This window comes from Glandiceps talaboti, chromosome 13 (assembly GCF_964340395.1).
Source record: "Glandiceps talaboti chromosome 13, keGlaTala1.1, whole genome shotgun sequence".
Taxonomy (NCBI): Eukaryota; Metazoa; Hemichordata; class Enteropneusta; family Spengelidae; genus Glandiceps; species Glandiceps talaboti.
Window position 1 is genome coordinate 24050269 of NC_135561.1, and position 26448 is coordinate 24076716.

General features: G+C 36.9%; 1 protein-coding gene across 1 annotated transcript in view; it reads right to left on the reverse strand.

Annotated features, from left to right (window-relative positions):
- Nucleotides 1-246: 246 nt before the first annotated feature.
- The window catches only part of LOC144444995 (neural cell adhesion molecule 2-like), a 136534-nt gene continuing 110332 nt past the window's right edge, over nucleotides 247-26448 (reverse strand). Inside the window, exons 14-19 of the mRNA XM_078134546.1 lie at nucleotides 23119-23347; nucleotides 11495-11623; nucleotides 10884-11012; nucleotides 7596-7661; nucleotides 5896-5970; nucleotides 247-680 (exon numbers count right to left, since the gene is read on the reverse strand). Coding sequence (XP_077990672.1) covers nucleotides 602-680; nucleotides 5896-5970; nucleotides 7596-7661; nucleotides 10884-11012; nucleotides 11495-11623; nucleotides 23119-23347 — 707 coding nt within the window. The 3' untranslated portion in view covers nucleotides 247-601. The remainder of the gene's footprint in view (nucleotides 681-5895; nucleotides 5971-7595; nucleotides 7662-10883; nucleotides 11013-11494; nucleotides 11624-23118; nucleotides 23348-26448) is intronic.

Here is a 26448-nt window from a genome sequence, read left to right on the forward strand (position 1 = left end):
TAGTGCATTGTGGGCCATCAGTGGCCAGTCTGTGAATAAGGTAGTCATCATTACAAAAGGTTTAGTCTAGATTACATCACTTGAAGATAAATAAAATACAAAAAAGTTACTTGACAAAAACTGATTTAAAACAACTGTAATTTGTAATACAGAACAGACATCAGAAAATAACACTACCATCTAAGAAATGTGACCATAAAACCATGGCAACAATGAAAGGTACTGTTGAAAAGAAGTTTATGCAATAACATAGAGTAACTAATACCTGTACTAAGATTGGAGTCACTAAATATAATATATTTATATACAACATGAAGCACAAGCCAGATATGGCCTACCAGTAAACACAAGAAGCAATTCATCTATCTAATTGTTCAATAAATCTGATTGGATAATAGTTAAACTATTTGATACAATGTAGTAAAGTTACACAACATCATAACATTTCATTGGTATATCAAATATTACTTTGTATCACAATGAATTTGGAGAAATTTAATTTTTTTTAAAACTAGTATTATTTCCATCGTATCAGCTTGTTGCCATACCACTTGACAGTCCTTTCAGACAGTTACACACAATTCACCAATGTTAACATCAGCTAATCTAATGGTACCTTTGTATCAATATCATCTAGTTCAGTTGCTCTGTCGGGTACAGCTGCATACTCTTGTTTTGGCCTGCAAGGATCAGTACAAAATGATTAGTTTTACTTTTGAAACTAAACAATAATCTAACATACAAGGGTCAAATCAAGAAAAAAATATTTTATTATCTTATTTTATTAGGAATACCTGTGGGAACTAGGCTCCAGTATAGGAAGTGTAACAGCCCCCTGCTTATTGGTTAGTGTAGTGAAAGCTCCCTGCTTATTGTAGTGAAAGCTCCCTGCTTATTGGTTAGTGTAGTGAAAGCTCCCTGCTTATTGGTTCGCACAGTGAAAGCCCACTGCAAATTGGTTAGTGTAGTGAAAGCTCCCTGCTTATTGGTTCGCACAGTGAAAGCCCACTGCAAATTGGTTAGTGTAGTGAAAGCTCCCTGCTTATTGGTTCGCACAGTGAAAGCCCACTGCAAATTGGTTCGTGTAGTGAAAGCTCCCTGCTTATTGGTTAGCACAGTGAAAGCCCACTGCAAATTGGTTCGTGTAATGAAAGCCCTCTGCTCACTAGTTAGTGCAGTGAAAGCCCCCTCCTTATTGGTTCGTGCAGTGAAAGCCCCCTGTTTATTGGTTAGTGTAGTGAAAGCCCTCTGCTAACTAGTTAGTGCAGTGAAAGCCCCCTGTTCATTGGTTAGTGCAGTGAAAGCCCCTGTTCATTGGTTAGTGCAGTGAAAGCCCCCTGTTTATTGGTTAGTGTAGTGAAAGCCCTGCTTATTGGTTAGTGTAATGAAAGGGGGTTTAGGGAGATTAGTAGTCCACAGACCTGTCTTGGCATTGCTATCTCAAAAATAGTGCCAATGGCATTGTAGCACAACTGTACAGTTTTTAAAAATGTTTAACCACATGCTGATCCATGCTAGGTATAGTTGCCTATCCAACCCTAGCCCTGTTGTTATCTTTCCAATATACACGATCTTTTGGCTGTTACTATGGGTGTAGTCATATTGCTAGACATATCTGCATACATTTTTTGAATGTTTATTCACTTGTCTATTAATCCCTGTTGTTATTGTTGCAATATATGAGGTGTGGTCTTGTTGCTAGGCATATTTCCATACACTTGAATATTTTTTTTTTCACTTGTCTAAGAATCCCTGTTATCTTTGTGAAATACATGACCGTTTGGCTGTTGCTATGCGCATGGTCAGGGTTGCTAGGGATATTTGTATATATTTTTTGAATGTTTACTCACTTGCCTACCAGATGTTGTTATTTAACTAAAATATACTGCCATTTGGTTGTTGCTAAGGGCATGGTCGTGGTTGCTAGGGCCAATTGTGTCAAAACGTTTTGAAGAAAATCTGCAGAATAACACTTCTAGAAACATCTCACCAAGTTTCTGTCTCATTCACCAATTACTTTTTGAGATGAGTTTTGACCAAAACTCACATATTTACACCTAATTTGCATATCACTGATGAAATCATTATATGCTAATATTTTCTGATCTATATACCACCAGGTGCATCCCCATTAAATTTCAGCCCAATCTTCTCAGTAGTTTTGGAATTAAAGCTTTTTGACCAAAAAGACACATTTTTAGCCCTAATTTGCATATCACTGATGGGATCATCATGTTGTGAACAATTTTCCCTAAAAATGTTCCCCCGAAATTTCAAACCAATCTGCCTGGTAGTTTGTGAGTTTAATTTTTTTGACCAAAAATAACATTTTTTGACCCAATTCACACACCAGTAGTAAGATCATTTTGATTTGAACAATTTTTCAACTAGACACCCACGGTAATACACCTATCAAATATCAGGGCAATCAGTCGAGCGGTTTTTGACCTTAAGTTGCTTACACACATCCACACAGACAGATAGACAGACAGATCGACACTTTGCCATGTCTACAGCACTACTGCCATGTCTACATCAGTTGTGCTAAAATCCTTAGTGTACCGTGCCAGAGCTTCTTGAGATAGTAACTCCAAGACAAGTCTCTAGGCTAGCAGAGTAGGGGACATATAGAAACTTTTCCAGGCTACAACATGGCTAGAGAATGTCAAATATGGTGTCAGTATTAACAACAACAACAACAACAACAACAACAACAACAACAACAACAACAACAACAAAATAACGTATGAATCAATTTTAGAATGTGTGTATGCAGGTGTGGTATATTGTTGGTATTTATACGTGCATGCAGGTGTGGGATATTGTGGGTATTTATACATGTATGCAGGTTAGGGATATTGTGTGTATTTATACGTGTATGCAGGTGTGGGATATTGTGGGTATTTATACGTGTATGCAGGTGTGGGATATTGTGTGTATTTATACGTGTATGCAGGTGTGGTATATTGTGGGTATTTATATGTGTATGCAGGTGTGGGATATTGTGGGTATTTATACGTGTATGCAGGTGTGGTATATTGTGTGTCATACTCTGCCATAGATGTACTTTCACTGCAAGAAAGAATGACATCCCTTATGAATTCAAAGTAATTGTGTCTTCACCATTAACATTCAACTAATATTGTCTGTTTACATCATTGTTATCTATGTGTGTACTAAATCAGCTGCTGGAATAAATTCTTTGTTAAGAGAGTCAGAAATAAGGCAGTATCTGTTAACTGCTAACAGACAACAGTAAATCTAATACAAAGATGAAGACATACTGACATCCAGTACATTCAGAAATAACTGCATGCAGAGACAAACACTGTAGCTGCTGTAGATAAAGTGACACATTATATCTTCTCTGCAAACCTATATATATATATATATATATATTATACAAATATCAAAACAGGCAATAGTACAAGTCATTGAGAATGACATGATTGTTTTTTAAGGAATTATCACTACTTTGATCACGCAACAACACCTGTGAACCTAAATCAAACAGACTTAGATATGTTGTGTCTGCTTGTTAGTCCCCGCCGGACGAAGTCCGGGACGGGGACTTATGGATTGGGTTCTGTCCGTCCGCAGCCGTTTCTTGGAGATGCCTGGACCGATTTCTTTCAAACTTGGTACAGGGGCAACATACAATGGCATACATATGCACGTCAATTTATTTCATGATATGATCCAATATGGCCGCCTAGCAGCCATTTTGTTTGCAAATTTTCCCTGTCTAAAGCCATAACTCAGACATGTTTGAACAGTTCTCATTCAAAGTTGGTATTAGGACAGTGTTCTATGACATACATGTGCATATCCATTTTCATCGTGATACGATCCAATATGGCTGCCTGGCAGCCATTTTGTTTGCAAATTTTCCATGTCCAAAGCCTTAACTCAGACATGTTTGAACAGATCTCATTCAAAGTTGGTATTAGGACAGTGTTCTATGACATACATGTGCATATTCATTGTTGTCAAGATACGATCCAATATGGCCGCCTAGCAGCCATTTTGTTTGCAAATTTTCCCTGTCTAAAGCCATAACTCAGACAAGTTTGAACAGATCTCATTCAAAGTTGATATTAGGACAGTGTTCTATGACATACATGTGCATATCTATTTTCGTCGTGATACAATCAAATTTGCAAACAAAATGGCTGCTAGGCGGCCATATTGGATCGTATCATGAAACAAATTGACGTGCATATGTATGCCATTGTATATTGCCCCTGTACCAAGTTTGAAAAAAATCGGTCCAGGCATCTCCAAGAAACGGCTGCCGACGGACGGACGGATGGACAGATGGACGCATGGACAGATGGAACCCAATCCATAAGTCCCCGTCCCGGACTTCGTCCGGCGGGCACTAATTAGAACTGTATTTAAGGGCAAAGGTTTGACTTTGGATTAAAATTTGAGTGAGAAAGAACAGCTTATAATCTCTTGGAGCTGATCTTGAACAAAATAATGATTCTAAACATCATGACTCAACAGATGAGCTAATGTGTCTCTCAACTGAACCTTGTTTATCATTAATGTGAGAACATGAGAATGCATCAACTAAAACAATACAAGCACATGGCAATTATATTATTAAACGTCTGTATATTTGATTACACACCAGGATATCTATACATCACAATGGTCCTTTTAGACATAATTGTGAATAATGTGATTGAAGACAAAACATGTATATTGTATTAATTTGCCATCAAATAGTTGTGAATAGCATCTTTTCCATGACTGTTTGATGTCATAACATTAGTTGTGAACTATGTTTTCAATGAGTATGTTTCATGTTATAACATTAAATGTGAACTATGTTTTCAACGAGTATGTTTCATGTCATAACATTAGTTGTGAACTATGTTTTCAACGAGTATCTTTCATTTCATAACATTAAATGTGAACTATGTTTTCAACAAGTATGTTTCATGTCATAACATTAAATGTGAACTATGTTTTCACGAGTATGTTTCATGTCATAACATTAAATGTGAACTGTTTTCAACGAGTATATTTCATGTCATAATATTAGTTGTGAACTATGTTTTCAATGAGTATGTTTCATTTCATAACATTAAATGTGAACTATGTTTTCAACGAGTATGTTTCATGTCATAACATTAGTTGTGAACTATGTTTTCATCGAGTATATTTCATGTCATAACATTAAATGTGAACTATGTTTTCAATGAGTATGTTTCATTTCATAACATTAAATGTGAACTATGTTTTCAATGAGTATATTTCATGTCATAACATTAGTTGTGAACTATATTTTCAATGAGTATATTTCATGTCATAACATTAGTTGTGAACTATGTTTTCAATGAGTATATTTCATGTCATAACATTAAATGTGAACTATGTTTTCAACAAGTATGTTTCATGTCATAACATTAGTTGTGAACAATGTTTTCAACGAGTATCTTTCATGTCATAACAGTTGTGAACTATGTTTTCAATGAGTATGTTTCATGTCATAACAGTTGTGAACTATGTTTTCAATGAGTATGTTTCATGTCATCATATTAGTTGTGAATTTTATGTTTTCCATGACTATTACAAGACTGTGTTTCATGTCATGAAATCAGTTTTGGATTATGTTTTCAATAACTGCATTTCATGCATGGTTTCTTAAAACTATTCATCAGTTAAAGTGTGACCTTTGGTGAGTAGAGTAGTCACAATTTATCACATTGCTCAACATAATACTCACTCACACATACACAGAGAGACTGCAGTATTCACATTATTAAGAGGCTCTAATACTGAGTTACACATAGTAACTAGACACTTAGGTTTATGTAATGTTCTCAAGTAGAGAAACTTTACATAATGTCAAAATTGTTAAACTGAAAATGTAAGAAAACACACCCTTTATCTGGTTCAATCAGCTGGTCACCATCATTATTATCCTGACTGTCTGCTTCTACTGTCTGACTGTCCTTGCTACAGACACACAGAAACAGTCATGAAGTATGAGAATACACATATGATTATCAGCTAATGACAGACTAGTAGAAGACACATGCAGTCAAATACCAATGATAGATATGGTGAATGGTAGAACACACATAGTCAGAGAGAGTGATAGATATGTATGGTGACTGGTAGAACACACAGTCAGAGAGAGTGATAGATGTGGTGACTGGTAGAACACACATAGTCAGAGAGAGAGAGAGAGATCGACTGATAGATATGGTGACTGGTAGAACACATGTAGTGAGAGAGAGTGATAGATATGGCGACTGATGGTAGAACACACTTAGTCACAGAGAGAGAGAGAGAGAGGGAGAGAGAGGGAGAGAGAGAGAGAGAGAGAGAGAGAGAGAGAGAGAGAGAGAGAGAGAGAGAGAGAGAGAGAGAGAGAGAGAGAGAGAGAGAGAGAGAGAGAGAGAGAGAGAGAGAGAGAGAGAGAGAGAGAGAGAGAGAGAGAGAGAGAGAGATGGCGACTGGTAGAACACACAGTCAGAGAGAGAGATATATGGTGACTGGTAGAACACACATAGTCAGAGAGAGAGATATATGGTGACTGGTAGAACACACATAGTCAGAGAGAGAGATAGATATGGTGACTGATGGTAGAACACACAGTCAGAGAGAGTGATAGATGTGGTGACTGGTAGAACACATGTAGTCAGAGAGAGTGATAGACATGGTGTAACACATGTAGTCAGAGACAGTGATAGACATGGTGGAACACATGTAGTCAGAGACAGTGATAGACATGGTGTAACACATGTAGTCAGAGACAGTGATAGACATGGTGGAACACATGTAGTCAGAGACAGTGATAGACATGGTGGAACACATGTAGTCAGAGACAGTGATAGATATGGTGGAACACATGTAGTCAGAGACCGTGATAGACATGGTGTAATTTAACACATGTAGTCAGAGACAGTGATAGACATGGTGGAACACATGTAGTCAGAGACCGTGATAGATATGGTGTAATTTAACACATGTAGTCAGAGACAGTGATAGACATGGTGGAACACATGTAGTCAGAGACCGTGATAGATATGGTGTAATTTAACACATGTAGTCAGAGACCGTGATAGATATGGTGTAACACATGTAGTCAGAGACAGTGATAGATATGGTGTAACACATGTAGTCAGAGACCGTGATAGACATGGTGGAACACATGTAGTCAGAGACAGTGATAGACATGGTGGAACACATGTAGTCAGAGACCGTGATAGATATGGTGTAACACGTAGTCAGAGACAGTGATAGACATGGTGACTGGTAAAATGCAGTCAGAAACAGTGATACATACGATGGTCAAGTGATGTGTAGCATACACATGTATGGTCAGAGATATGGTGATTGAGGAATTGTTACATTAAATTATTTATATAAATGACACATGGGCATAGTTAGGAGTAAAAGTTACATAATGCAGTCAGAGATAGTGACAGACAAAGTGAGGGACTGAAGTGTTACACATGCAGTCTATAGTGACAGTGAAACTGGACCATATCTAATATATTTAGTATTTCTAGGCTACTTTTTCACATATATTTAAACTAGATTTATTTAATGTGTGGAAAGGAACATTCACAAACCCTTTTAACAAACTCTCCTTTTCATCTTCACCAAGTTCATTACTCTCCTTCTCCTCAGTATGTTCACTGTTGTTTGATTGGTGGATGGATGGATGGATGGATTGATGGTTGTAAAATAGAATTTAAGATAGTACACAAATGAAAAATGATAGTGTAAGTAACATGTCTATGCAGATGGAAACCCAACTAAGTTATAACTATGTGATACAGTGTAAGTAACCCAACTAAGTTATAACTATGTGATAGTGTAAGTAACCCAACTAAGTTATAACTATGTGATAGTGTGTAAGTAACCCAACTAAGTCATAAATATGTGATAGTGTAATTAACCTAACTAAGTTATAACTATGTGATAGTGTAAGTAACCCAACTAAGTTATAACTATGTGATACAGTGTAAGTAATTCAACTAAGTTATAACTATGTGATACAGTGTAAGTTACCCAACTAAGTCATAAATATGTGATAGTGTAATTAACCTAACTAAGTCATAACTATGTGATACAGTGTAATTAACCCAATTAAGTCATAAATATGTGATAGTGTAAGTAACCCAACTAAGTTATAACTATGTGATACAGTGTAAGTAACCTAACTAAGTTATAACAATGTGATAGTGTAAGTAACCCAATTAAGTCATAACTATGTGATAGTGTAATTAACCCAATTAAGTCATAACTATGTGATACAGTGTAAGTAACCTAACTAAGTCATAACTATGTGATACAGTGTAAGTAACCCAACTAAGTCATAACTATGTGATACAGTGTAAGTAACCCAACTAAGTCATAAATATGTGATAGTGTAATTAACCCAACTAAGTTATAACTATGTGATAGTGTGTAAGTAACCCAACTAAGTTATAACTATGTGATACAGTGTAAGTAACCCAACTAAGTCATAACTATGTGATAGTGTAAGTAACCCAACTAAGTTATAACTATGTGATAGTGTAAGTAACCCAACTAAGTCATAAATATGTGATAGTGTAAGTAACCCAACTAAGTTATATGTGATACAGTGTAAGTAACCCAACTAAGTTATAACTATGTGATACAGTGTAAGTAACCCAACTAAGTTATAAATATGTGATACAGTGTAAGTAACCCAACTAAGTCATAACTATGTGATACAGTGTAAGTAACCCAACTAAGTCATAAATATGTGATACAGTGTAAGTAACCCAACTAAGTTATAACTATGTGATACAGTGTAAGTAACCCAACTAAGTCATAACTGTGTGATACAGTGTAAGTAACCCAACTAAGTCATAACTGTGTGATACAGTGTAAGTAACCCAACTAAGTTATAACTATGTGATACAGTGTAAGTAACCCAACTAAGTTATAACTATGTGATACAGTGTAAGTAACCCAACTAAGTTATAACTATGTGATACAGTGTAAGTAACCCAACTAAGTTATAACTATGTGATACTGTGTAAGTAACCCAACTAAGTTATAACTATGTGATACTGTGTAAGTAACCCAACTAAGTCATAAATATGTGATAGCGTAATTAACCCAACTAAGTTATAACTATGTGATACAGCGTAAGTAACCCAACTAAGTTATAAATATGTGATACTGTGTAAGTAACCCAACTAAGTCATAAATATGTGATAGTGTAATTAACCCAATTAAGTCATAACTATGTGATACAGTGTAAGTAACCCAACTAAGTTATAACTATGTGATACTGTGTAAGTAACCAAACTAAGTTATAACTATGTGATAGAGTGTAAGTAACCCAACTAAGTCATAAATATGTGATAGTGTAATTAACCCAAGTTATAACTATGTGATACAGTGTAAGTAACCCAACTAAGTCATAAATATGTGATAGTGTAATTAACCCAATTAAGTCATAACTATGTGATACAGTGTAAGTAACCCAACTAAGTTATAACTATGTGATACTGTGTAAGTAACTCAACTAAGTTATAACTATGTGATACAGTGTAAGTAACCCAACTAAGTTATAACTATGTGATACAGTGTAAGTAACCCAACTAAGTCATAAATATGTGATACAGTGTAAGTAACCCAACTAAGTCATAACTATGTGATACAGTGTAAGTAACCCAACTAAGTCATAAATATGTGACAGTGTAATTAACCCAACTAAGTTATAACTATGTGATAGTGTAAGTAATTCAACTAAGTTATAACTATGTGATACAGTGTAAGTAACCAAACTAAGTCATAACTATGTGATACAGATGAATTCAGTTGATATTACATTGTACCTTTAATAACCCCACCTGGGTATACATGTACTAAACACATAAAACAATAAATACTTCTACAGTGAGACATTTCGATGCTCTACCTTACTTCAAGTTCAAACCTTAACAAGTCTTCTGCTTTTGAAAACATAGGCCCCAACACAACACATACTGTGTTGTTAATTGATTTCTGAAATATGGTCCTAAATTTTCTTGCAAGGTTACCCCTGATATTATTAGTATAGATAACATATTAACAAAAGTTTCAAAGTTATTGAGCAAATCTAAATTTGATTTTGAAGATGAAGGTCAAGGTCAGCAGTTTTTAAAAATAGTAAGCTCACATATAACAATGTGAGGGTACATACTTGAATGACGTCTCTAGGTATAAAACTTGGACATTATTGAAAAATTTGCTATTTAACCTTGAAGATGAAGGTCAAGGTCAACGATTAGTACCAAGCTTGAAGGCTATCTTGATAAATATATGTGCAGACAAGTGAATAGTGTCTCTAGATACAAAAATTCATAAGTTATGCCATTTACTCTTTGACCTTGATGACGGTGGTTAGGGTGAAAGTATACAAGGAAAATGTAAACTGTGAGTTATGACAGAAAGACAAAGTTCTCCTATTTGACCTTGAATATATATTGGTTGAGGTCAAAGTCTCATTAGATGTTTACTATTGAATATTTTGGAGGTAAGAGACAACATATGTATTTTAAGGATAATATTTTGTCATAAAGGTCAAAGTCACAAAATTAAGTGGCCTGCATGCATGCTATAGCGTTTAACATTTGCACCAGGTTTGGTTGGAATTGCATTATGGGTGTCTGAGCTATAGCTGCCCATGGTCATTCCTATAGCCCTCTCCAGGCTGTGCCTCTGTGTGTGTGTGTGTGTGTGTGTGTGGGGGGGGGGGGGGCTAATAATTCTACAAGTATAGACATTGCATGCTTAGCCTTATATCTTTTTCAAAAGATTCATGTCCTTAGCTCTTTATATGTCATGAAAACAATTAAACATGAACCTCAAGGCTCGAGATGAATTGAGAACCGTACTCTAGTAATCTGTCACTCTCTTCTGGTTCTGGTTCCTGCTCCTGCTCTTGTTCAGGTTCAGGCAAGGGTTCTGGCTCATCTGGTTCTTCCGTCATCATTTGATAGGCTACCTCGGCCACATCCTCCTTACTGCAGTTTGCATATAGGTTGGCATAGTAACAGAAATTGAAATTCTAACTTTAACGTTTAGTACAGTACTGAGGATAATTTCTAAGGATCAAGACAAGTATGCTTCATGAAATTGCCAAAACATCTGTATTCCTAGTGATAATTCCAAATTGATTAATGGCACAAAAGAAGAAACACCAGCTGAGATTGTCGCTTTTATAGTATCTAAAATGATGAAAGGTACGGCGAGATGAAAACACACTAAATACGACTGGTGAGCAGCCACCGTTGTAACGGACACAATGTCACTGTATGGACAGAAGTTAACTCAATGGAGGTTCATAGAGTAATGAGGTATTTTCAATCATGCTCTGTACCCTGTCTGGCCTATGCCTCCTCTGACCTAGTAGTTCATTCAGGATGTACTTAATTCACATCACTCATATTTTCTATATACAGAATAAAGAAGGAAACATGTGGAATAAAAGAAAAATTAAACACACCCCTCAGACTCCTCACTTTCCTCTGGAGGAGGTTTCTCAGTTGAATCTTTGTCAGCATCAATTGAATCCATGGCAACGTCTTCTCCTTTCACTGGAATAAGACCATCTGCTTGCTTTCCATCCTCCAGACTGGGGAACAGAATGGTACCACTAAGCAATATACATGCCTAACTCAAGTATACCTAATGTGTCTATTAAACTCAACTCTTGCTATGTGCCCCAGCCATAATTAATGTGCACAATGCAACTACTGTTAATCTGTTAAACTCAGCTATAGCTGATATACCTAACTCAACTATAGCTGATATACCTAACTCAACTATAGCTGATATACCTAACTCAACTATAGCTGATATACCTAACTCAACTATAGCTGATATACCTAACTCAACTATAGCTGATATACCTAACTCAACTATAGCAAATGTACCTAACTCAACTATAGGGGATGTACCTAACTCAACTATAGCTGATATACCTAACTAAACAAGTAATTGAGAATGACATAGTCCCCGCTATAATTGGGTTTTAAGGAATTATCACTACTCTGATCACGCAACAACATTTGTGAACCTAAAACAAACAGACTTAGATATGTTGTGTGTGCTTGTTGGACATGGAATATGCCTCCAACAATAAAGGATTGGTTGGGTATGGGGGATCATATCACGATGAAAATGGAGTCTGAGTTATGGCTTTGGACATGGAAAATTCACAAAACAAAATGGCTGCCAGGCAGCCATATTGGATCGTATCACGACGAAAATGGATATGCACATGTATGTCATAGAACACTGTCCTAATACCAACTTTGAATGAGATCTGTTTAAGCATGTCTGAGTTATGGCTTTGGACATGGAAAATTCACAAACAAAATGGCTGCCAGGCAGCCATATTGGATCGTATCACGACGAAAATGGATATGCACATGTATGTCATAGAACACTGTCCCAATACCAACTTTGAATGAGATCTGTTAAAGCATGTCTGAGTTATGGCTTTGGACATGAAAATTCGCAAACAAAATGGCTACCAGGCAGCCATATTGGATCGTATCACAATGAAAATGGATATGCACATGTATGTCATAGAACACTGTCCTAATACCAACTTTGAATGAGATCTCTTCAAGCATGTCTGAGTTATGGCTTTGGACATAGAAAATTCACAAACAAAATGGCTGCTAGGCGGCCATATTGGATCGTATCATGACAACAATGAATATGCACATGTATGTCATAGAACACTGTCCTAATACCAACTTTGAATGAGATCTGTTAAAGCATGTCTGAGTTATGGCTTTAGACAGGGAAAATTCGCAAACAAAATGGTTGCTAGGCGGCCATATTGGATCGTATCATAAAACAAATTGACGTGCATATGTATGCCATAGCATGTTGCCCTTGTACCAAGTTTGAAAAAAATCGGTCCAGGCATCTCCAAGAAATGGCTGCCGACGGACGGACGGACGGACGGACGGACAGAACCCAATCCATAAGTCCCCGTTCCGGACTACGTCCGCAGGGACTAACTATAGCTGATATACCTAACTCAACTGTAGCTAATATACCTAACTGAACTTTAGCAAATGTACCTAACTCAACTATAGGGGATGTACCTAACTCAACTATAGCTGATATACCTAACTCAACTATAGCTGATATACCTAACTCAACTATAGCAAATGTACCTAACTCAACTATAGCTGATATACCTAACTAAACTATAGCTGATATACCTAACTCAACTATAACTAATATACCTAACTGAACTTTAGCAAATGTACCTAACTCAACTATAGGGGATGTACCTAACTCAGCTATGGCTAGTGTACCCAAGTCAACTACATCTGATGTGCCTAACTCAACTATAACTTATGTAACTAACTCAACTATAGCTACTATGTATAACTCAGCCATAATTAATATGCCTAACTCAACTATAGCTACTATGTATAACTCAGCCATAATTAATATGCCTAACTCAACTATAGCTACTATGTATAACTCAGCCATAATTAATATGCCTAACTCAACTATAGCTAATATACATAACTAAACTAAAGCTAAAGTATCTATCTCAAGTATAGCTAATGTGCCTTACTCACCTCAAATCATTATCCTTTATCTCAAGTATACCTAATATGCTGAACTCACCTACAATCAATGTATCTATCCTAAAAGGCATTGAGAATGACATAGTCCCCGCTACGATTGGGTTTTAAGGAATTATCACTACTCTGATCACGCAACAACACTTGTGAACCTAAATCAAACAGACTTAGATATGTTGTGTCTGCTTGTTGGACATTGAACATGCCTACAACAATAAAGGATGGGTCGGGTATGGGGGATCGTATCACGACGAAAATGGATATGCACATGTATGTCATAGAACACTGTCCTAATACCAACTATAGCAAACAAAATGGCTGCTAGGCAGCCATATTGGATCGTATCATGAAACAAATTGACGTGCATATGTATGCCATTGTATGTTGCCCCTGTACCAAGTTTGAAAAAAAATTGGTCCAGGCATCTCCAAGAAACGGCTGCGGATGGACGGACGCACGGACAGACGGAACCCAATCCATAAGTCCCTGTCCCGGACTTCGTCTGGCGGGGACTAACTACAGCTTATGTGCCTTACAGCTTTTTTCCATAGACCAAGCCAGTTGTATTGAATAAACTATCAAGATCAATGAACCTGATAACAAGGTTTCATGTTGAGATAGACACCAAAATAATAACACACAAACATTACTTACACTGTGTGGGCTCTGTATTTAATTAATGATATAAACAGTAACAACATCCACACTACTACAAAATGTATAATCAGTTGAAGTTCAAACATAATCCATGGTCACCAGCCAGTGAAAGTTGGTGTGTACCTTAAAATGCAGTCTTTATACTGAAACAGTTATCATGCATACATAATTATTAGGGAACTTTCCAGTTTGTCAGATATAAAATATATTCAAACATTTAAATATCCAACTTTACAAAAAAATCCATGGCAAGCAGCTGGTGAAATGTCAGAAACTGCCGTCAATATAGCATATTCTTTATTCGCTCCACTCAACTGTCGATAGAATGGTTGCTTGAAAATTGTTTTCAAATTTTCAAACGCGTACTCCGCTGCATTGAAATCTGGGGAGTGAGTTGGAGTAAATACATACTCTATTCCCATATTATCTAAAAATTCAGATAGAATACGACCCCCTCTATTATGATGTGTTGCACAATTGTCAACTACAACGATATCGCCTACTTCAAGGGCAGGTAAATCGTCATCCATTACACTGTTTGCCGCTTCATTGAAAAAATTCAAATAGTCATCAGTATCTGACGCTCCATGGATGACGTTTGCATGACAGACACCATGAGCACTAATCAATAGATTCAGGGTTAAGTTTGGTTGTTTCGCGTAATGTTGGATTTCAATGGCGGGAAGACCAATCGGTGCATGTCCATATTTCCTGTTTGTTACGCTGGGGAAACTAAAACCACTCTCATCCATAAATTTAATTTTGTATGGGTTTACGTTGTGTAAGGCATCGATATATCTCTGCGTGTATACTAAGTTTGCATCGGTAAATCGTTCTGCAGGTGGAGTTATCATCTTTTTCCATGTCCATGGACCACTCAACCTATATTTCAAAGTTTAACATATTGTAGAAATGGCGACATCAACATTGGAAAATTCGAGAAGTTTCTGTTGTATTTCGACATAGGATATAGATGGCGTTTCCGTCTTCAAAAACTGTATATACCGCTCTTCTTGATCATTCAGTTTCCTTCGATTAATTCGGACACCAGTACATCTTCGTGGTTGTGTTGTTCCACTCTCACAGTAGCGTATCCACACATTTCTGACTGCGCTGCGCGACACTTTAAACTTCCCCGCCACTTTGGTTGTTTCACCGTGAGGGATGAATCGGGTTTCTACATCAGCCCCTCTGTCTCTCAGCTCGTGAATCAATAGCCTTCTCAGATCACTTGTCATCGGTTTTCCAGTTTCATATTCCCTTCCATGTACGTTCTGTTTTATGAAACCGTTTTCCATGATTGATTCCTATTACATGCGTACTACGAATTACAGGAATTGATCAAATGTATGCTGTATCGTCAACGTGTTAGTACTGTGACGATTGTCTGCGACGTAATCGAAGTGTTGATCTCATGATATACATGGTTGTATTTAATAAGCTTACGAACAGTGACAGACTTTGAATTGTTTAGCCATGGTAGGGGTGTTCACCGGCAATAATCAGAAATAGCAATAAATATTAGAAAGCAATTGTAATCCTAATTGTATCACTTCATTTACTAATACTAGTACGTCATCATAGTGGTAATGAAATGATAAATAAACCATCTACATTTTATTGTCTCACATTAGCTTTAAAATTATTGCTAGGGACCACGCGTTGCAAAATAATACTGTCATTGTACATGAACTCTGACATCACCCCTCCAAACTTTTCATGGAATAACCCGGAAATCACGCAATTCCTTGATAATTCACTCTCGAGTAGGACAGCATTCTTATAAACTCTTATGGAAAACTACCAAGTTCAACGACGAAGTTAGAACATTGAATGTGTTAGAGTTGTAAACCTACAATGGCATTTTCGAAGGATCCACGGAATGTCTCCATCCGAACTGGTCGATCTGAAAGTTCACTTCGACTATCACAACAAAGAGCGTTGTTCTGTGATTGATATGCAATACAGTGACATGTGCTTGATGGATTTTGGTTCATTTTGCAAAATGATTCAGAGTGAAATTCCATTTCTCAGCCGACTTGCTGTCATGAGAGTTTCATACAAGGACGTCGAGGGCACTTACGTTGACCTTAACCATCGTAGCTATTCGCGATTCCTACGGCACTGTTCTTATTCATGCAATGTACCAACCGTTAACGTGAAAGTTGAAGAGGGGACTTCTCCCGCCGTGATTAGATTACCAAGCCAAGAACGTCAACAAGCATATGTCACGGAGCAACGCCAACATCTAAACGAGCTCTGGATTATGAAGTCAAAGATGACGACCCACAAAAAAATTAAAACCCACCCAGTAGTATGTGTATAAAAGTCCGATTGAACTGGAAATTGAAGGGAAACGGTCAGCATAAATGTCGACATCATCCCATACAGAGTCCCTATGGAAAGCCATATAAATTGACAAAAATACAAACAGGACAACTGCTTCAGTATATTTTGTGTCTAAACTTTAACAGATTCTACCAACTTTCACTAGGTGGTGACGACAGATTTTGTTTGAACTTCAACTGATTATACCTTGTGTAGTAGTGCGCATGCTGTTACTGTTTATATCATGCACTAAATAAAGAGCCCACACAGTGTAAGTGATGTTTGTGTGTTATCTTTATGGTGTCTATCTCAACATGAAACCTTGTGATCGGGTCATTGATCTTGGTAGTTTATTCAGTACAACTGGCTCGGTCTAAGGAAAAAAGCTGTAACTCACCCTACAATCAATGTATCTATCTCAACTATGGCTAATGTGCCTAACTCACCTATGGCTAATGTATCTATCTCAACTATAGCTAATGTATCTATCTCAACTATGGCTAATGTGCCTCACTCACCTATAGCTAATGTATCTATTTCAACTATGGCTAATGTATCTATCTCAACTATGGCTAATGTGCCTAACTCACCTATAGCTAATGTATCTATCTCAACTATAGCTAATGTATCAACTATAGCTAATGATGCGATCATTTTCATTTGAACAATTTCCCATCCACACACCCTAAGTAATGTCCCCATCAAATACCAATTGAGGCAATCGGTCTGGTGGTTTTTGACAGACACACACATACACACATACATACACACAGACAGACATTTCACCATGCCTATAGCACTTCTGAATCTCAGACTGGATTCATTTGTGCTATAAAACGATCAATTATGCAAATAACTAATTAATTGTTTGCCATTAGATTGAGAATTGGGTGCCATCTACCTAACTTCTTGAACTTTGGAAGAGATGGCTGTTAATCCCTCTTGACTACACTTGGATAATACTTAGATGGCCCTTTTTTTTCTTGTGTGTTCTTTGTCTGTCCATAGCTCTTGTTATATGGGCTATGAACAGAGTTGTGGTGAGAATGGTCATCTGGCAAATTCCAGCACATACCCGTCCCTAACCATGGACATAACAGTGGGACAACTGCACTTGATTTGCAAAATTGCATCTCAAGCATTTGCAAAGTGAGGCTACGCCCAGTTTCTTTGAGTTACTTTTGCCAAAGAAAGTAAGGGCTAATCGGGGCTGGCCTAGCCTCTACCCCGTTGTTTACTCAGCTTATCATATGGATGACCTCTACGGCTGTCCTGGTTTACTCCTGCTAGGCACCATACTATATCACTTGTGTGGTTAGCCTTCGACCGGTTTTGCTGGAGCGGTAGGGTGTGGGACTCCCACATTAACCATTCCCTTTGTCCGGTGGGCTAATGAACTCAAAAGTGAATAACAAGGAAGTGGAAAATGAGGAGCCTCTAATTGCCTCCTGTTTCAGTTCCTGTGTTAAAGAGTTAGGCTCTCGTTTCAGTAAGGCATCCACCTTCTTCAAAATGAGTGCTGCACGTCCTCTTACTGAATCAGAAACACGATAGTTCGCTCATTGCAATGTGTAATAGTCTGAGAACTTTTGACACTTCCAGGGATTCCTGCTATAGTTTCACCCCTATACAAAGTGGGAATTAGTCCTGACCATGCAGGAAGTCAGCATGGATGAAGACTAAAATAGCATTGGTAATTCAACGATAACCATTCTGACTGACCCTTGAAAAATTACCCTGATTGGTATGTAAACCAGTCTGTGTACCTTCACCATTAACAGTCTGACTAGTACAGTAGTAGCCAAGCCTGCCTAGCCTAGTGGAAGGTATGTGGGTAAGGGAAAAGTGATAGCTATATGAAGAACGGTAAAACATGACAGCTGTACAGTACTTGTGGAAGTCAGTTGTCTCAGGGAGAGGACTGTAAATCGCACTGTTACCAAATATTCCTCCTGAAAAGGATAGTTTAAAAACAACAGAACTAGAAGCTTGCTTACCTAACTTCAGTTCTGATATAAAGGAGTAACTTACTGTTACAGCCGAGGCATGCATGTTTGACTTCATAGGGGCAGTGTCAGAAACCTTTGAAGTGGCACTAAGCTTAGATGAAAGCTGTTTGTCTTTGTTTTCCAAATTTCCACCACTTTTTCTCCGACCATTTAGTACAAACATAACATGGCTTGGGTGGTGCACATGTCCGACTTGAAAGACAAACAGAATGGCTCTCTGGGTGTGGTGGAGGGGGCAGAGCCAAAAATGACTTGGATTGGAGGAATTAATGCAGGATTGATGCAGGATCAGTATTTTGATGACAGGTAAAAGCAGACAATTACTTGCCAAAGAGCTCCACCTCACATATTTTGATGCTTCATATGAATTTTTTTGGCTTGATGCAAGGGCACAGCCACAGCAGAACACTAGTTTAGTAGTTAGTCATTTTTCATGAAATGGTGGCCATGCATGGAATTCCTAAATGGAAGTCTATCATAAATTTTACAAACTACACATGGAAAAAATTTATAAATTTCCCCAAATCTTTGTAAATTTACAGAAAAACAAGTGACAGCGGAAACACGGACATTTATTATAATATCTACTACTTGGACACATTTAAAATATAATCGATACAACAAAAAAGAGAGTTAGTTCGACTAAATTTGCTAGGTATGCACTTGTTAGTTGCAAAACTGTGCCAGATATCACAGTCATGTACATTTCCACTTATCACATACACATTTCAACATATCTGTGTACATTTTAATATATCACATACACATTTCAACTTATCTGTGTACATTTTAATATATCACATACACATTTCAACATATCTGTGTACATTTTAATATATCACATACACATTTCAACATATCTGTGTACATTTTAATATATCACATACACATTTCAACTTATCTGTGTACATTTTAATATATCACATACACATTTCAACATATGTGGAGTAAATTTCAACATAAAACATTACAACTTATCTGGAGTAAATTTCAACATAAAACATTACAACTTATCACATATACATGTGAATATGTCACATGTATATTTTGACATCACATATACATTAAAATTTTCAATAATATTGTATACACATTTCAGTATATCTAATATACTAGTACACACTTCAACATTTCTCAAATGCATTACAACTTATCACATGTACAACTCAACTTATCCATCTAACAATAGAAAAAGTTAATACCAAAATATACATGCATATAACAACTTATTTTTGACACACAAAATGACAAAACATCTGTGAACTTGAAATAATAAAGTGAGAGATCATTATGATATTGGAAAGCAAAGCACTGTAAAATAAGAATCAGAAAAGTGTTAGACATAACAGCAACCATGCTAGGAAAGAAATTCTCACTACCCAGACAGAATTATTCCATCTACAGTGAGTCATAATTACAATGAATTTTGACAACCACTTATGTACATCATAACTTTGAAAAGTCCTAGGTATGTCATAAAATCAAATTTGTAGTTATTTGTAACTCCCTAGGTATGTCATAAAATCAAATTTGTAGTTATTTGTAACTCCCTAAGTATGTCAAACTTCTACTAGTTGTAACTACCTAGGTATGTAATAAAATCAAATTTGTAGTTATTTGTAACTCCCTAAGTATGTCAAACTTCTACTAGTTGTAACTACCTAGGTATGTAATAAAATCAAATTTGTAGTTATTTGTAACTCCCTAGGTATGTCATACTTCTACTAGTTATAACTCCCTAGGTATGTAATAAAATCAAATTTGTAGTTATTTGTAACTCCCTAGGTATGTCATAAAATCAAATTTGTAGTTATTTTTAACTCCCTAAGTATGTCAAACTTCTACTAGTTGTAACTACCTAGGTATGTAATAAAATCAAATTTGTAGTTATTTGTAACTCCCTAGGTATGTCATACTTCTACTAGTTATAACTCCCTAGGTATGTAATAAAATCAAATTTGTAGCTATTTGTAACTCCCTAGGTATGTCATAAAATCAAATTTGTAGTTATTTGTAACTCCCTAAGTATGTCAAACTTCTATTAGTTGTAACTACCTAGGTATGTAATAAAATCAAATTTGTAGTTATTTGTAATCCCTAGGTATGTCAAACTTCTACTAGTTATAACTCCCTAGGTATGTCATAAAATCAAACTTCTATTAGTTGTAACTACCTAGGTATGTCTTACATCAGTTGACCAAGTTGTAGGTGGAAAGGTTCTGTTTTGAGTAGTGAGAACAGTGCGAGATATTTGTTGTTATTAACAGCTGGTTGTGCAGAATAACTAAATTCAAACAAAAACATGCATATTAATAGTGTACCTGAAATAACAAGACAAGCAATGGACAGTTACATGCAGTGTCACAATAGAGTTAACTAGTAAATCTGTCATTTAAATTATGCAGTGTCACAATAGAGTTAACTAGTAAATCTGTCATTTAAATTATGTAGTGTCACAATAGAGTTAACTAGTAAATCTGTCATTTAAATTATGCAGTATCACAATAGAGTTAACTAGTAAATCTGTCATTTAAATTATGTAGTGTCACAATAGAGTTAACTAGTAAATCTGTCATTTAAATTATGTAGTGTCACAATTATAATAGAGTTAACTAGTAAATCTGTCATTTAAATTATGCAGTATCACAATAGAGTTAACTAGTAAATCTGTCATGTAAATTATGTAGTATCACAATAGAGTTAACTAGTAAATCTGTCATTTAAATTATGTAGTGTCACAATAGAGTTAACTAGTAAATCTGTCATTTAAATTATGCAGTATCACAAGAGTTAACTAGTAAATCTGTCATGTAAATTATGTAGTATCACAATAGAGTTAACTAGTAAATCTGTCATTTAAATTATGCAGTATCACAATAGAGTTAACTAGTAAATCTGTCATTTAAACAAGTCATTGAGAATGACATATTCCCCGCTATAATTGGGTTTTAAGGAATTATCACTACTCTGATCACGCAACAACATTTGTGAACCTAAAACAAACAGACTTAGATATGTTGTGTGTGCTTGCTGGACATGGAATATGCCTCCAACAATAAAGGATTGGTTGGGTATGGGGGATCATATCACGATGAAAATGGAGTCTGAGTTATGGCTTTGGACATGGAAAATTCACAAAACAAAATGGCTGCCAGGCAGCCATATTGGATCGTATCACGACGAAAATGGATATGCACATGTATGTCACAGAACATTGTCCTAATACCAACTTTGAATGAGATCTGTTTAAGCATGTCTGAGTTATGGCTTTGGACATGGAAAATTCACAAACAAAATGGCTGCCAGGCAGCCATATTGGATCGTATCACGACGAAAATGGATATGCACATGTATGTCACAGAACATTGTCCTAATACCAACTTTGAATGAGATCTGTTTAAGCATGTCTGAGTTATGGCTTTGGACATGGAAAATTCACAAAACAAAATGGCTGCCAGGCAGCCATATTGGATCGTATCATAACAAAAATGGATATGCACATGTATGTCATAGAACACTGTCCTAATACCAACTTTGAATGAGATCTGTTCAAGCATGTCTGAGTTATGGCTTTGGACATGGAAAATTCACAAAACAAAATGGCTGCCAGGCAGCCATATTGGATCGTATCACGACGAAAATGGATATGCACATGTATGTTTTAGAACACTGTCCTAATACCAACTTTGAATGAGATCTGTTAAAGCACGTCTGAGTTATGGCTTAAGACAGGGAAAATTCGCAAACAAAATGGTTGCTAGGCAGCCATATTGGATCGTATCATAAAACAAATTGACGTGCATATGTATGCCATAGCATGTTGCCCCTGTACCAAGTTTGAAAAAAATCGGTCCAGGCATCTCCAAGAAACGGCTGCAGACGCACGGACACACGGACGGACGGACGGACAGACGGAACCCAATCCATAAGTCCCCGTTCCGGACTTCGTCCGCGGGGACTAATTATGTAGTGTCACAATAGAGTTAACTAGTAAATCTGTCATTTAAATTATGTAGTGTCACAATAGAGTTAACTAGTAAATCTGTCATTTAAATTATGTAGTGTCACAATAGAGTTAACTAGTAAATCTGTCATTTAAATTATGTAGTATCACAATAGAGTTAACTAGTAAATCTGTCATTTAAATTATGCAGTATCACAATAGAGTTAACTAGTATATCTGTCATTTAAATTATGCAGTGTCACAATAGAGTTAACTAGTAAATCTGTCATTTAAATTATGTAGTGTCACAATAGAGTTAACTAGTAAATCTGTCATTTAAATTATGTACCAAGTTTGACAAAAATCGGTCCAGGCATCTCCAAGAAATGGTTCTGGACAGACGGAACCCATTGAATCCATAAGTCCCAGTCCTGGACTACGTCCGGCAGAAACTAACTAGTAAATCTGTCATTTGAATTATGTTCAGTCTAACCATACCATTGTTTTATTTCCCCTTATCATTCTACTTGCATATAAACCAAGTCTGAGAAACTGACTGACAATTAATACTTACGGGTATTTGCGTCCCTCCTCCAGCTCTGCTGCATCCCTATCATCTGGTGGATGTTTACCGCACAAGTTGACACAAAGACACATCAAAATACCACAGTCATTCATAAAGTAACAAGTCACGTCAACCAGAATAAGAAGTACAAAGAAAATAGCAATGACGATACCAATGATGGCACCTGTTGACAGACCCTTGGCTCCTATTCGCTTAGCTGGAGTTATAGTATAGTCACCTGTAAGTAAACATTAATCACAGTATCATATATATTACTCACATTTAAACTTTGTTGTGATTCTAATCAATAGTTCTTCATACACAACCAAAGTTTCTGCTTACTTACAAGTACTGGTGTGGTAAAGCCAGCAAACAAACACTTCCACCTGAATAAGCAAATAATCCACTAAATCTACAGAGAAATGTACCTCAACCCATCATTAATAATCCACTAAATCTACAGAGAAATGTACCTCAACCCACCACTAATAATCAACTAAATCTATAGACAAATGTACCTCAACACACCACTAATAATCCACTAAATCTATAGAGAAATGTACCTCAACCCACCACTGATAATCCACTAAATCTATAGAGAAATGTACCTCAACCCACCACTAATAATCCACTAAATCTATAGAGAAATGTACCTCAACCCATCATTAATAATCCACTAAATCTATAGAGAAATGTACCTCAACCCACCACTAATAATCCACTAAATCTACAGAGAAATGTACCTCAACCCACCACTAATAATCAACTAAATCTATAGACAAATGTACCTCAACACACCACTAATAATCCACTAAATCTATAGAGAAATGTACCTCAACCCACCACTGATAATCCACTAAATCTATAGAGAAATGTACCTCAACACACCACTAATAATCCACTAAATCTATAGAGAAATGTACCTCAACACACCACTAATAATCCACTAAATCTATAGAGAAATGTACCTCAACCCACCACTAACAAGTCACTGAGAATGACATAGTCCACTCTATGATTGGGTTTTAAGGAATTATCACTACTCTGATCACGCAACAACACTTGTGAACCTAAATCAAACAAACTTAGATATGTTGTGTCTGCTTGTTGGACATGGAACATGCCTACAACAATAAAGGATGGGCCGGGTATGGGGGATCGTATCATGGCGAAAATGGATATGCACATGTATGTTATAGAACACTGTCCTAATACCAACTTTGAATGAGATCTGTTCAAGCATGTCTGAGTTATGGCTTTGGACATAGAAAAATCGCAAACAAAATGGCTGCCAGGCGGCCATATTGGATCGTATCACAACAACAATGAATATGCACATGTATGTCATAAAACACTATCCTAATACCAACTTTGAGTGAGATCTGTTCAAGCATGTCTGAGTTATGGCTTTGGACATAGAAAAATCGCAAACAAAATGGCTGCCAGGCGGCCATATTGGATCGTATCACGATGAAAATGGATATGCACATGTATGTCATAGAACACTGTCCTAATACCAACTTTGAATGAGATCTGTTCAAGCATGTCCGAGTTATGGCTTTGGACATGGAAAATTCACAAACAAAATGGCTGCTAGGCGGCCATATTGGATCGTATCATGAAACAAATTGACGTGCATATGTATGCCATTGTATGTTGTCCCTGTACCAAGTTTGTAAAAAATCGGTCCAGGCATCTCCAAGAAATGGCTGCGGACGGACGGACGGACGGACGGACGGACGGAACCCAATCCATAAGTCCCCGTCCCGGACTTCGTCCGGCAGGGACTAATAATCCACTAAATCTATAGAGAAATGTACTTCGACCCACCACTAACAAGTCATTGAAAATGACATAATCCCCGCTATGATTGGGTTTTAAGGAACTGGCAGTTTATGTTGTCATTTTCAAACCCGGTTAACGTTGTTTGGCCTCATATGGTTGTTTTTGATATCACTACTCTGATCACACAACAACACTTGTGAACCTAAATCAAACAGACTTAGATATGTTGTGTCTGCACGTTGGACATGGAACATGCCTACTCATGTTGTGTCTCCTCATTGGACATGGGACATGCCTACTCTTCAAGATGACATGATGGAATAAGCTATTCAACAATAAAGGATGGGTCGGGTATGGAGGGGGGGGGGACCTGTTCAACTTCAAGCATGTCTGAGTTATGGCTTTGGGCATGAAAACTGTGCCAACAAAATGGCTGCCAGGCAGCCATATCGGATTGTATCACGCCGAAAATGGATATGCACATGTATGTCATAGAACACTGTGCTAATACCAACTTTGAATGAGATCTGTTCAAGCATGTCTGAGTTATGGCTTTGAAAAAAATTATTTGAAAAAAATTGGTCCAGGCATCTCCAAGAAACGGCTCTGGACGGACGGACGCATGGAAGGACGGACGGACGGACGGATGGAAGACAATCCATAAGTCCCCATCCCGGACTTCATCTGGCGGGGACTAAAAATGTCTGACCACAGCAGCAACTAGTGTACTGTAAAATGTCAGACCACCACAAATACTGTACTGTAAAATGTCTGACCACCACACTGTACTGTAAAATGCCTGACCACAGCAAAAACTGTACTGTAAAATGTCAGACCACCACAAATACTGTACTGTAAAATGTCAGACCACCACAAATACTGTACTGTAAAATGTCAGACCACCACAAATACTGTACTGTAAAATGTCAGACCACCACAAATACTGTACTGTAAAATGTCAGACCACCACAAATACTGTACTGTAAAATGTCAGACCACCACAAATACTGTACTGTAAAATGTCAGACCACCACAAATACTGTACTGTAAAATGTCAGACCACCACAAATACTGTACTGTAAAATGTCAGACCACCACAAATACTGTACTGTAAAATGTCAGACCACCACAAATACTGTACTGTAAAATGTCAGACCACCACAAATACTGTACTGTAAAATGTCAGACCACCACAAACACTGTACTGTAAAATGTCAGACCACCACAAACACTGTACTGTAAAATGTCAGACCACCACAAACACTGTACTGTAAAATGTCTGACCACAGCAAATACTGTACTGTAAAATGTCTGACCACAGAAAATACTGTACTGTAAAATGTCAGACCACCACAAATACTGTACTGTAAAATGTCAGACCACCACAAATACTGTACTGTAAAATGTCTGACCACAGCAAATACTGTACTGTAAAATGTCAGACCACCACAAATACTGTACTGTAAAATGTCTGACCACCGCAAATACTGTACTGTAAAATGTCAGACCACCACAAATACTGTACTGTAAAATGTCAGACCACCGCAAATACTG